The 14479-nt window shown below is 30.0% G+C and overlaps 1 protein-coding gene across 1 annotated transcript; it reads left to right on the forward strand.

The window, feature by feature from the left end:
- The first annotated feature begins 3997 nt into the window (after positions 1–3997).
- On the forward strand, positions 3998–9968 carry LOC119681016 (importin-5-like). Its single transcript, XM_038094074.1, has 3 exons — positions 3998–4150; positions 4222–4353; positions 6602–9968. Exon 3 carries the CDS (start codon positions 6607–6609, stop codon positions 9907–9909), a length of 3303 nt encoding a protein of 1100 aa, XP_037950002.1. The 5' UTR covers positions 3998–4150; positions 4222–4353; positions 6602–6606; the 3' UTR covers positions 9910–9968.
- Positions 9969–14479: the final 4511 nt, after the last annotated feature.

The following is a 14479-nucleotide window of genomic DNA, read 5'->3' on the forward strand; positions in this document are numbered from 1 at the left end:
GAGTCTCTGTACATGCTTTTGACCAATACATATTTCATCTGTTTCTAAAGCCAACCAAAATCGGTGAGTGTTAAATTGGCGAAATGAAAATAAACTTGCTGTGCTTTGGCCAAATGTTCACCACTAAATAGAGTTGCCAACTTTAAAATCAAACAACTCTATTTCTACAATTTCGTTTCACAGTTAATAAATTGTTCTATTAATAATGTTAGACAATTTTTTTAATTTGTGTTGAAATGAAGAAAATTTCACATTATTACATATTTTTTTATAATAAACATACAAAAAATATAATTTCTTTAACTTTTATATTTCGTTTGTATATATAATATTTTATTATTTTATCAATATCATGTTAATTTCTTTAAAATTCACTAACACAAACTCAACTCATTGCTATTTTTTTTATTTTTAATTTACTTGCTTTAAATAAGAGTTTCTTAAAATTAACATTCCTACAAATTACAAAGTGAAAATTGATTTTTACACATAATTAACGCCTACTTTTTTGGGATTGGTTTTTTGGTTCATTAATTTTTGGTAAATTTAACAGGCGTTCCAATTTATTTACTGAAGTGTTGTGAAACTTTTTACTCGGAAAATAGCTTTAAAATGGAAAATAGATGCAAAATAGCAGGCAAATATTTATCGATTTCAGGGAATAATGAATTTGTCAACCAATTGCACTACATGGCGCTACATTGCACTACATGCAAATATTATTTCATAAAAATTAAGTTTCAACAAAAATATCTTTTATAAAACACAAACTTATTATTTTATTATAAAATAAGCTACTTTTATGTAATAGAATTAAATTGCTATTTAAGAAGTCAACAAAGGAAAATCTGCTGACAAAGTGAATTACAGAGAATTTAAGGAAAAATATTCTATAACTTAAAAGTACTGAAGCTATTATATATTTAATGCATTTCATTAATAGTTTTTACAAAATAAGCTGCTTATATGTAACAGAATTAAATTTTTCTTTAAGAAATCAACTAAGGAAAATCTGATGACAAAGGAAATTACAGAAAATTTAAATATTTTTCCATAAACTGTCGACGCTGAAGCTATTACATATTTAATGCATTTTATTAATGAAGCTAATGTCATAGAGAGAATTATCTTTTGTTATAACTTAAACGAATAATTAAACAATGAAAAGTGCAGTGTCTCAGAGTGTACTTAAGTTTTCTTTTTATTAATATTATTACATTCCACTTCTTCAGCAGTGATTTTCCTTCTTTTTTTGTGAAACACGTCCCTAAACAAATTAAATTAAAATAATTTTCTACTTAAGTGAACGTTACACTTCTTCGCATTGTAAGTGGAATGAGAGTAGATGTAGGGCAAGCACGAACGTGGTATCTACACAATAGCAAAAACATTTTGACTGCAATTATATGTCAGTTAGTTTAAGTTTCAAAGAAATTTTTCGCTGTCAGGAAATTTCATTACGAAATTTCACTTCAAATTCTAAGTACTACAACAATTACTCCTTCAGTTGTCCACTAATTTATGTTTTCGTTGCTCGAGAAGCACTAAAATTTGTACAAAAATGCAATTTGTATTTTCAGCAACATTTTGACATTCATTTTTTATGAAGGAAAAATATTTCTAATTTAAAATTTCTTCCATAAATTATTAGAACTACAGCTAGTGTTGCAGTACTTTATCGAAACTACTTTTTTATAACAAGTATTTTGTTAAAATATTCACAACTCCATAGTAATAAATATCTAAGACAGCTATTATAAGTTTTTAGTATTACCATTTCAACTTGAGCAATATTTGTAGTTAACATTACGTTTATGAGTTGCTAAAATAAGCTCAGTTATAAAACTCAATAGATGAAATATTAATCCATCAGTAAAAAAAAACTTTAAATTGAAATTAAAAACTCAGCTGTTGTGAACTACTACTCGATTCCTAACGTAAAGTTTTTGCAACATTGCATTAGGGTTTTCTTGGTTTTCTACTAAATATTTTTACTTACAAAAAACTATTACATAGTCAAAACACGCACCTGAGAAAAGCAATGCTTCGTAGTGTACTTTGGTTACAAAAGTAGTTTTGAAGAACTTTTAGATTATATTCTACTGAAACCTCTATGATGTAGTAACAATTTAGCAAATCTATCAGAAAATGTAAGAACAGTTGTGTTGCTAAAATCGATCATTCCTAAAGTACTGTATTAAATAAACTCTAAAGCTCTTTGTTAAGTGGTAACAAATAGAAAAATTTAATAAATCTGATCATTTTCAAGAAATTACTTTATTTCGAAAAAAACATAATAATGAAATAGTAAATGCAAATAGTTTATATTAACAATTGTACAAAGTTGAAGAGTTGCTTAGAAAAATGTTCATCATTAGATAGTTTATCAGCAACTAAATACCTTACCTTACTGAGTTCTTTCTATGCTAAAATTTTTAATAAAAAATGGGAAGACTCAAAAATATGTAGACATTTGTTTTATAATATTAGTATTATAATATTATAATAATAATATTATACTAATTATAATAATATTATAATAATATACATAATAATAATAACATTATAATAGTATTATTATAATAATATTATTATTATTACAACATTATTATAATATTATTATTTCATGTTAATAAGCTGTAATAATTTTGTTTTATTCCATTTACTTACACATAATTTTCGCATAAATAGCATAATTCAAAGTAAATATCCTTGCTTTCACAACCAGTCCCATTTCAAAAATCTCAATGTAAATGTACGTGACTGCGCCTAGAAATATGCAAACAAAAAGAACAACATTTTACAAACCCATTAAAAACAATTTAAAAAACGCATTACAAATAAGTGCACTTTTTTTGGATTCATTTTTTCCATGCTTTTGTCATTACTATTTTCTTCTCTACTGCAGTTGTCTCTGATTTTATTGTAAATACTTGGTGGAACATTTGCTGTTGCTGATATTGCATTAAAAATGTAACACAGCTGCTCCGCTGCTCTTAATGTAGCATTTAAGTTGACGTCACTATTATCCATTGTATAAAAGCAACCAACAAAATAACATAAATAGAAATTTAAACCCAATGTTATTGAACAATATCCTTCAGGTTCTAAGCTGCGGTCAAGGAAATACGAGTATATATTGGAGGATATTGCACCACTAAATCTTGTTTATACATGTGGGTATTTGTTGTTAATAATTTTAAACAGTGTTTTGCACTTAACATACTTTAATATTCTTATTCAATTGTGAGTGATTGAAGTATTTTCAAATTTTACGTACAACACGAATTTAATATATTCAAATAATTTTATGAGTCAATTTTGAATCATTTTGATAGTAAATTTTTAATGTCTAATGTTTACTTGCTACTCATATCTATAACATGAGCCTTTTCTATAATAAAGTAGCACAAATCTCAAGCGGTTTCATAAAAGTACTCGGCAAAATATGCTAATACTGTCACAGATAGAAGGTTAAATCCATTAACTTTATGAATTGAAACTGTTCATCATACGCCTAAGTATGCTATGTAGTTCATTTCAAAAAGAAAAAATGTTCTTAAAGTAGAAAAAATCTTTTAAGAAATTAAATGAAGAAGCTTTAAAATGTGCTACGTTAGTAAAATACGTATAAATGGATTTTTCTTCATATATATGAATGCTTCAAAATTGCAGCAAAAGAAATTAGAAAAAAAATTACAGTAGCAAAGGATTGTCAATCGCAGTGCGCTCTCAAATGGAAGATTTGGATGACTTTTAATTATCATGACACTTTCATACTGAAGTAATTTAGTATTTAGAAACAATTACTGAGGCCCTTTGTTCCACACTGCGAGTTGAGGATGACAAAAGAGACTGAGCTACTTTTCAAGTTGCTATCGAAAATAATTTTGTCTTAAATAATATAAATAATTGCTGTGCATTTAACTTCAAAGAACGAGTTTGAATGAATAAATAAATTTAAAAAAATAGTAGATAATTTATTAGTAGAATTAATGTTTTTTTTTTGAATTTTTTGTTTTGACGAGTGGAGTCCCTTACATGTTTGATACATATTCACGAAAGTATATGTAAAGAGCTAGAAACTGAGTCAATTAAAATTTTGACTCTTTCATTATCTGGTTGATCTATGCTGTATTATTAGCTTTAAGTGAGTGGCACATTTACATTTTTTCAAATAATTTTATTGTTGCTAATTGTGATACTTACCAAAATTTTTAGATAAATAGCTGTAAAAATATATTGACTGGCATAGTTTTGAGTTTAAAAGCGTATCAGGAAACGCCAATGTTTACACATCAATCCAACACCGTGCGATATACTCGACAGATGTGGAGGTTTGATAGTCCACAGGTACTTTTCATTTTAAGTTAAAACGATTTCATAGTTCATGTAGACTCAGCTCAAAAAATTCTGTATACGTCATTGTGAGCATCATTTGTTTGGCATTTATATAAGAAGGTTATCTTCGGCACAATGGCCTATAGTAATATGGATTTATCAGGCACATCAACAATTGAACAGATTTTCATTCTTAAAGAGACGATGGAAAAAAATTTCGGGAACTCAATATTCCATTATAATATTTATAGAATTTAGGACTGTCTATGACAGCACAACCAGAGTAGAATAAGTCATTTGGCATTCCTTTAATTAACTTTACACCCGATATACTTGGATCTAACGTCTTGTTGTTATCTCTTTTGAATTAGATTTGTTTCTTTAGTCCGTAGTAACTTTGTATTGCATATCAATACTATATTATCCCAATATTTCAGATTTCTTTCGTAACAAACTTGCTCCGTATATTAAAGAACAATAAGATTTTAAAGTAATTTTTTTAACTTTTATTATCTTTGGCTTTGTTTATTTTTTGTAAGTGCAAAGCATGGAGAAACGAATTTTATGGAAGACTATTAGTGCCTTTGAGTTATGCAAAACTGCCTCACTTAATTCCATTGTTTGTTGGAGTTGCGCGATTAAGCGCTTTATTGTTTCTTCAGGCAAGCGAAACCATTAAATTAATGAAAGTGTTGCTTCTGGCGTATTTGGTATTCCATTGTGCAGCATTCGCCTTCATCACCTCCAGGCTCTATTGCAGTTAGCTTGAGTTATTAATTTTATGTCAGCATGTCATCCTTCACGCAATCAATCTTAAATTTCAGAATGTCATGTTGTTTTATTGAGTCACACCATAAAGCGTGACAGGAGCAGATACCAATGTGTGCTCAACATTGTCATAAAATGTTGTGTTAGAAAAATATAAATGCATTTTTCTCGCATGTCATTTAAGATAATTTTAAAATATACAACTTTTATCTCATTGGAATGTTTTTTATTTTATTTCCACAGGAGTGAAAATATTTTCTCTGCATGAAAATCCTTGATTTAGTGTCATATGTTTCGCGTGAATTGAATATTTTCCTTTTATATATTCCTTAATAAAAATCTAATACTATGAATATGTAAATTAAATTCATATTAAATACAAAATTATTTTACATAATACCAATTTCAAGCAATTTACTGGAATCACTGACAAACCAGATATATAATAAGCCACAACGAGCTGTAGTTTTTATAAAAGAACCTACTTGGACTCCAGCTAACTTTACAGTGAAGAATTGAAAATATCGAATTCCATAGTTTGCATCTTTGCCGGAGTTTATTAGGGTCAGGAAGAAAATACTTTAGGTCAATAAAAACTATTAATAGCAAATTAAAAAATATAATTGAAACGTATATGGGTCATTCTTTTACCTTTTATAGAACTTGAGATATAGCCATTTGAAAATGTGTCTACTATGTCAATTCTCAAAACCCCATGGGTCCATATCTCCTAGGAAAAAAATCACAAAATTTTTTTCCCGAGATACGGGTCTTCTTATTTTATGAAAGGAGCTCATAAAAAAAATTGCAGCCAAATCGGAGATCATGATGTCATTTTTTACCAAAATCCGTCCGGTTTGTAAAAGAATGACCCATATTCAAATTCAAAATTGAGTTAATAGATTTCTAATTGATTCTTCATGTTGAAAAACAAACTAACTAAAATAATAAAATATTTAAACAATTAAGTTTGTTATTAAAACATAAGTGTTTATCTTAAACTGCAGATGCTTTTGCACTAAGATTTCGTATGAACGATAGCGCTTTAACAAAAAACTGATTTGTTATAGGATTAAACACTGGCATTGTGACTATAAGATTTTGAATTTCACAGCTATATACTATTTGGTTTTACTTATGGTATAACTTAACTTTACTCGTCTTATGTTGAGATTTTTCCGAGTTGCACTAACTGGATACTTTTATTCTTTCTTAGCTGAGGGGTCTGTCTGAACTAAAGAAAATTTTATGTGCGTGAGTAGTAGGCCTGACATTATCCAATCCTCGAGATAAAATAATACCACACTTCTGCTAACTCATCTCTTCTCTTAACTTTCAATATAAATAAGTAAACGCTACCAACCTATTTCACTTAGTTGTTTTAGATCCTAACGATAACGCATAAGCGTTTCAAATAAAACACTGTGATATGTAATCAATAATTTTGTAAGTCAATTTTGGAAGTCAATTTTAACAAATTTATTTTTCACAGATACTATGGCTGCCAATGAGAAAAAATTGTTAGGAAGATATAAGAATAAAGTCATTTACACATTGCATTTGTTAATTGCAAATGACACAAATTCAAGAAACAAGGTTGAAGAGTGTTTTCACAAAATGCGTCTTGAATGGAGATGTCACGCACTATTTAGCATAATGGCTGACACAAGGCAGGGGAGAGAATATCGGGAAATGTCTATTCGTGTCTTAGAAGCCTGCTTTACAATTAATTGTTTCAGTTTAGTATACTCCGCTCTCTCAGTTTCAGCTCAAGAGGAAGTATTGAAAAATTTAGTGTCTTCTGGCAATGTTGCAGTATCCCGCACTTTCAGCAAATGTTGGGGGGAGATTATTACACAAGCAGTAGAATGCTTAAGCGAAGAAGACGAAGACTACAAATGGCCTGCACTGAATGCTTTATTACTTGACTGGTCAACTCATAATTCTGTATATACAATACATACCTGCATGCGAACATTTGCCAGTGTACTCTTCATTTTTAATGCGTACGATACACCTGTTTTTTTAAATAATATACGGAAATCCATTAAAAGTTGTTTATCTGAACGAAATTCCAGTACTGTGAGACGTGCTGCTACGCTTGCAGTATTCGATTTTGTGCGGTTAATGAGTACGCACGACAATCTGTCAGAAAAGGTGATCGCACAATTTTCTGACTTCGTGCCCAAACTAATAACGATTGTGAAAGGAACCATTAAATTTGGTAGAAGTCGAAAACTGTTTCAGTGTCTAGTCAAAACCGTTAAAGAATGCAGCAACTTTTTTAGTAATCATATAGAAACTCTTCTATCAATAAGTTTTCATGTGCTGACATCGATTAATTTAGAAGCTTTATGGAATTACCTCGCTCTAGAAATTGTAATTACAATTATTGAGAAATTTACTCCTATAGTCGAGAATCTGTATATTGAATATGTGTTATACCTATTACCGATTTTAATGGATATGGCGGAAATTGTTGAAGATGATGATGAATGGCACGAATGCGACGAAAATTTTGACGAAGATCCTTTTGAACCTCGTAAAGTTGCTCTTACATGTTTTCACCGGCTATTTAAAGCACTAGGGGAGAAAATTTTATTCCAACCTCTACTACAAACAATAACGGCTAAAAAATATAGAATGTCATGGAAGGGAGTTCATACAATAATAGGTGTGGCAACAACAATTGTACGAAGTTTTCAGGTACAACATGCTCCACCACGCAGTGAACAGTTTGCATATAGCCTAATGTTCTATTTGCAGCATGATCATCCCCGTCTTCGCTATTGTGTATGTGATCTGATCAATGCATTAGGATCGCATCGCGAAATTATTGAATCAAGATTCTTTCAAAATCGTTTAATCCCAATGATGCGAGATATTATAAAGTACGAAAATGTACCAAGAGTGTCGCACAAGGCAATGCAAACAATGACATTGATAATAGAAGAGGCTCCATTCGTCGCTATAAATGTTTTTGCAGAAGAATATGTGGAATTAATTGAAAAGTCATTAAAGAGACTAACTAAGAGCTTAGAGTTGGAAGGCAAAGTTCTGATTCTAGAGGGGTTATTAACTGCTTTAGGTGCATTTGCCACGAAATGTAATAAAAGTGTACACAGCAACTATAAACAGATTTTGGATATAATTTTATCAATTTTCAAAGTGGCCACAGGTGACAGGATGTGGAGCTTACGAGCTGCATGCTTTGAATGTGCTGGTAAAATAATCTCAACTCTAAACAAAAAGCAATTAAAAAACGATATTGATCATATTATGGAAACATTTATTGATGTAATGACAAAAACGAATTTTGTGTACTACGATATAGAAGTAGTCAAACTAATGTCTGCATTCACTGACATTTGTAGCACTATTGGCAAAAAATTTAAAAAGTACATACCAACTATAATGAGATGTTTTAATCAGTGGGACATTATTGGTCCAATCGATGAAATATTAAGCAAAATGACAGATTCAGACTTTTACGCTGAACTGGATGATATCATAGCAATAAAATTAACTGCTTGTCAAATGTTTACTGTTTTTGGCACTGCTTTAAAAGCAGATTTTGCACCTTACGCTGAACAAATAGTACCAATGGTGCATTCACTATTTAGTTGCGATTACTACTCTGCAGATATGTTTGCGTATTTAGCGGTACCGAAACTTCTCCGTTGCTTCCGTGCAGAAGACCTCACACTTGCAATGGATGTTTGGATTAGAATGCAGGGTGAAATAATTAACTTTATAATTAGGAAAATGGATTTAAGGACACAGTTGAACTTACTGCCAAATTTGTCACTATGCTTCAATATTATGCAAAATTCCAGTTATCAAGGTATTGCTTTTCAAACTTTACTAGATTTCATAGACAGTAAAATCACTTTTTACATAAATAAAACAATTGATCCACAATTTCGAAGCAACTGCAGTAGTTACATTAACAATATTGTCACAACAGACACATCTGATCCATTAGTGCTGCAGAGTATTATACCACATTCTTTAAGTTTACTACGTGCGCTTTTTGGAACCTATGGAAATAATGTTCTTGAAAAAATTGATCAACTAAACCCGCATTTTGTTACAATATTCAATAATGAACAATGTCCAATCGATATCCGCTACATTCTAGAAGTATATATGGATGCCATAAAATGTTGCTCACATAAATGCCTTCCATACATTCATTTATTTACTGACAAACTACCTGGATATCTAATAGGGGGATGTCCAGCCATTGTACGACAGGGTGCTATTATTGCTTGTGGTGTCATAGCACAATATGCTGGCATATCGGTTGCAAGTCTATGCAAAACATATATGGAACTGCTTCTCTCCATAATAACTTCACGTAACAAACTTACCGATGAAGAAGCTGCACTTAACATATTCGATAATGCTATGGCTAGCATTGCTCGAATACTGCAATTCAACTGCTCGGCCATACCATATACTAAAGAGGCATTCAAGTGCTGGTTCGATTACATGCCAATAACTCAAGAACAAAGAGAATGTGAGTACTGTATTAATTTCATCTGTGATCTGCTGGATGCTAAACACGTCTACGTAAGCGAGTGTCGTACTGTTACGAAAGTGTTCAAAATTTTTGCAGATGCTTTTCGGTACGATGTGATCGAGCCACGTAGCCAGGATGGTACACGCATACTGTGCTACATAAGACATATAGAGGAAAGCATCGACACCTATGCCGCATGTATGGCAACCCTGAATTTCGATCAACAAGACGCTTTGCGTTTAGCTAATTCCAAGTTCAATAACAATGCATTTTAAGATAACTACAATTAAAAACAAAAAATTTCAAACTAAACGCAGAAGATTTGATTGAAACTTGTAGAAATTTATTTGTTATATTTTTAAAAAAATATTTTTAGTAAATTTTATGAAAGTATATATTCATAAAAAAAACATCTTTACTTTTTCACATCCCAACGTTTTTATATTAGCCAGTTTAATCTAATTTAAAAATAGATCAGAAAAATATATTAACAATAGTACGACTGAAGAATGAATCTAGTACATAATATTTGGTAAATAATTCAAACTAATAGAAGATAAGTATATGAGATAATAAATAAGAAAACCGAACTTTCTTCGGTCTAGAGAATAAGTTATGGATCAATCGATCATGGAGTCTGTCATCAGTCTGAAAAGAATTATATAGTGTGGTCAATAATAAGTCATAAAAAAAGTGTTTTTAATAAGATTATAATAAATAACAAGTGAAATAGTATTAAGTATAATAAGGGGTAATGAATGTACTTCAGTCATTTTCCAGTTAGTGCATCTGAACACTTTTACTTCTTGATAGCTGTGGGGTTTCTGCAAAATCCCACCCTTCTCACTGAATAATGTAAATATTCCTGAAAAGGTTCGTGATTATTTGACAACTGATCTAAAATCTGCGTATCGCCCCGTGCGGCTAGAGTTTATTTTGAGATTAGTTGGTGCTAAGTAGGGCAGCCTGTCGGTTTTTGTGAATAGCTTCAGGGCTCTGGCCCTTATGTACTTTTTGAACGGATCTATCCTTAAATTTCTTAGCATGTATTTTGTGCGGATGTACCAAGGCACTTGGAAGAGTCTTCGGAGAGTCTGATTTTGAGCAAGTTCTAGATAGAAGAGTTGGCCACTTTGCTATATACGGCACACCCATAGAGTTGTAATGAAGTATGATTATATAAAATAATTTAATAAAATAATTGTTTACTTTTAAATGTGAAAAACCTTTGAATCTTATTTTAATAAATATAAACGTTACTTGATAAATATATAAATTAATATTTATACAACGCTCCAAATTGCTGTGATATATAAATTGCATTTTTAAAATCAGTTTTCTATCATAGTAAAGTTACATGGATGCAATTAGCTTATCTCAAGTTTCTTCTGTTCTACTTTCAACACACGACGTGCGAAGAAATACTGGAAAAACTATCTATTGTACTACTATTCCACACTAGTTTATGGAGTTGGATAAGAAATGGTACTGAGATATGTATGTGCTCTCATTAATATTAAAACAAAGTCATTGGCAACGTGAGATAATATAAAATATTTTAAAATGTCGTCATAAATTAGCCAAATTAAGAAGTGGAAGAAGACTAGGACGCCATGCACGGCAACAATTCAGAAGTGCTAAAATGCAAGCAACGTCATATGCAACACATGTTGCAAATTGTAAATGATGTGCTTAACATGTACACTCTAGCTTCTTCCTTCCTTCCGACCAACCAACCATTCATACTCTCTTCTTCCTGTTTATAATATCCTATTTAAAGTAATTTTTATCATGAAAACTTTATTACTTACTCGAGAAGCCAATCCATGTGTAACGTAGAGTGGGAAACTCTGGCATGAGTAGAGAAACATCTCTCGTGACTGTGCAACATGAGGCATGAAGAACGTGACAAAGCATTTTAATAAAGTTTTAAATTTTTGGTTCCAACTTATTACGAGTATGTATCTATGTATCTATGAATGTTGCAAACTAATTGCATTTAATGTGCGTACACTTGTGAAATGATTATTTTTCTTTGTTATTAGCGTGATTTTAAAATAAAATAATTTTATGCAAAATATCTATTAAAACGACTAAGTATACTGATTTAGCATAAATTATACTATAAAATAAGATATTATGAATACATTATGGACATTTTCCGTTTAATGATGTTTAATAATGTATAAGTAAAATGAAGAGTAAGTGTAAATATTATTTAATAATATTTTTAATACGAGTATCTACTATAAACGTTCCTGGTGGGCTGATAGGCCTATTTTGTGGCAGTTGCAAAATTTAATTAATTAAATTTTCACAATGACGGAAATGTCAAAAATGTTTTAAGGCACAATACGTTTGGGGCATGTGAAAATTCAATCAAATTTCACATGTGTTAAAATGTTGGGCCACTTATGGAATGCGCAATTAAACATTTAAAACACATTTGAGTTTAATTAAAATAGTGCAAATAATATTAAATATTTTGCATTGTGTAGTATATTGGTTGTATTGAGAGCATTTGATACTGTAAATATCTACGTTTACACAATCAAACCTACATGTCAGAAAATCAAACCGTTTGCTGCTATCGTAAACCACTTTGTCAATGAAATATGAGCAATTCAATGGATAATTCAAAAATTCACAAATGAAATTCGTTATAAGTATCTCAGTTAATAAATATTGAAATATTTGGTTACCCTAGTCGTTTACAATGAATTCATATTCATATGCATGCCGGAAAAATAATGTTTTCCTGATATGCCGCAATAACCACAAATTGTTGTTTGGTTTAACTTATTTTTATCCATACTAAATAAATATATTAAATAATATGTGTGAAGCGATTAAATGGACAATTCCCGGTTGTACTTATATTGGATGCGAATTTGCAAGCACATTCATTTTATTTTCTAAAAATTATTTTATTTATTTAAGTTACTTATCACTTACTGTGTTAGAGTCCTTCGCATAATAAGGACGCTTTAGTAAGTACCCATTGGTGGGACATCACTTTTCTAAAAGTTCAAATTGCCTTTGTTTACTTAAAAGATAAGACAATAAATATAAAAAACAATATGCAACAATTCACATACATTAGACAGCTCGGTTAAATTATTGTTTATAGATACTTAAGTTATTTATTAAGATAGCAAGGATCATAAATTTAAAAGTGAGGGGAATTGCTCTAAAGAACGTTTGGTTTAACACAAAGATAAAACTACTTGAGTAAAGTAAAAACATTATGATAAAAAACTTATAATATCAAATTTGAAAAGAACTTTCTAAAATGTTTGAAATTATTGTAATTATATTAATACTAAAAATACTTATGTAGAAATCTTCCCTGGATACTTCGAAAATCGTTATTTTTAATTTTTCGTTTGCTTAGTGCTATTAGTCAGCACTTTGTAGAGTTATTTGAACCAGATTTTTCAGTACGTTTATTTGACATTTTGATTATTTCTTATTTTAGCACATATTTAAGCTTGATTTAAGTTGAGCACCAATTGCCTGCATTAGTAAAGTGAAAAAGCTGATTTGTTAATCATTTTTTATTGAAAATAATTTTTGTTTCATAATAAGAAAGGAATTAGGAATTTTTAAATAGAAAAGGAATTTTTAAACCCAAAAAATTTTTCATTTTTAATTAAGTAAAACATTAGGATCACCGATTTAATCTTGATATTGGACTTAGAGTAACACACCAAGTTCTATCTCTTCAATAAATTATAATGATTTCAGTTCATAATAAAAAATTGTGTATTTATTTATGAATTTCAATTTTTTATGCATCAGCGCCCGGCAGCTTCCAGCACGTGCTTCGCAGTCTACTCTATCAAGTTGGAAAACCTAAAAATTTTATTGGAGAGGATTTTCACTTTATTAAGGTGATGGTTTACCACTCACAGATGTGAATTCTTCTCTATGGTTACCTCATTCAGTTACAGTTATTTATGCTGAAGTCTTAGCAATTAGAACGGCTTGTAAAAAATATATGTAATATTGTCATTTTCATAGATAATCAATCGAAAATTTAAGTTCTTTATTCATACGCTATACTAAAACATTTTACTTATAAAATTTACTGCGAAAATCGTTTACTTAAGTCGACTGACTGACATCAGCCTTATTTATGGTCACCACCACGAAATTCACAAGAATAAAAAAGTCAGCTGAAAAATCAGGCTATTCTATGGAAGTTTATCTAGAGGTACCAGTTTATATTTTCAAAAGGATTTTTAGATAAAGCCTACTATCTTCAACTAGCTAATTATAAGCAGACATCACTTTTAAGGTTATATCTTGTTCAATTTTACTTTCATTAAATAAAATCAGATCCTAGAAACTTAGTAACAGATGATGTCCCAATACTGTTAAACTAATTCCAGTTGTTTCATTTAAACTGATTCAAGGTAATTAAACGAATCAAGTCTGTAAATATTCGTTAAGGTTTTGTATTAATCCTTGCTTGTATTACAAAGAATTTCTAAACAAACAATTTGTTCCCTTTTCACTCTAAGTTAAATTTTCACAACAAAGTAAAGTTGAACATAATCTAATGTAATATACTTGTTAACAAACCAAATACCAAGTCACTTGTAAAAATTTTTCTATTAAAGAAACTAAGCAAAATGTACAACTAGAACGGGATGTACTCATAAAAAATTAAAGAAATAATAGGGTTACCACATAATGTTTACTGCTACTTAATGCTGTTGCCTGTTGCATGGGTAAAGCACTATCATTGCAGATAAAATAAGAGCAAAGAAAAATTTAACTTTAAGCACAGACAATAAACAATGAAGTGCACTTAATGAACAGATTTTAACTAGCACTTTA

The sequence above is a fragment of the Teleopsis dalmanni genome, chromosome 2 (genome assembly GCF_002237135.1).
Source record: "Teleopsis dalmanni isolate 2A chromosome 2, ASM223713v2, whole genome shotgun sequence".
Lineage (NCBI taxonomy): Eukaryota > Metazoa > Arthropoda > Insecta > Diptera > Diopsidae > Teleopsis > Teleopsis dalmanni.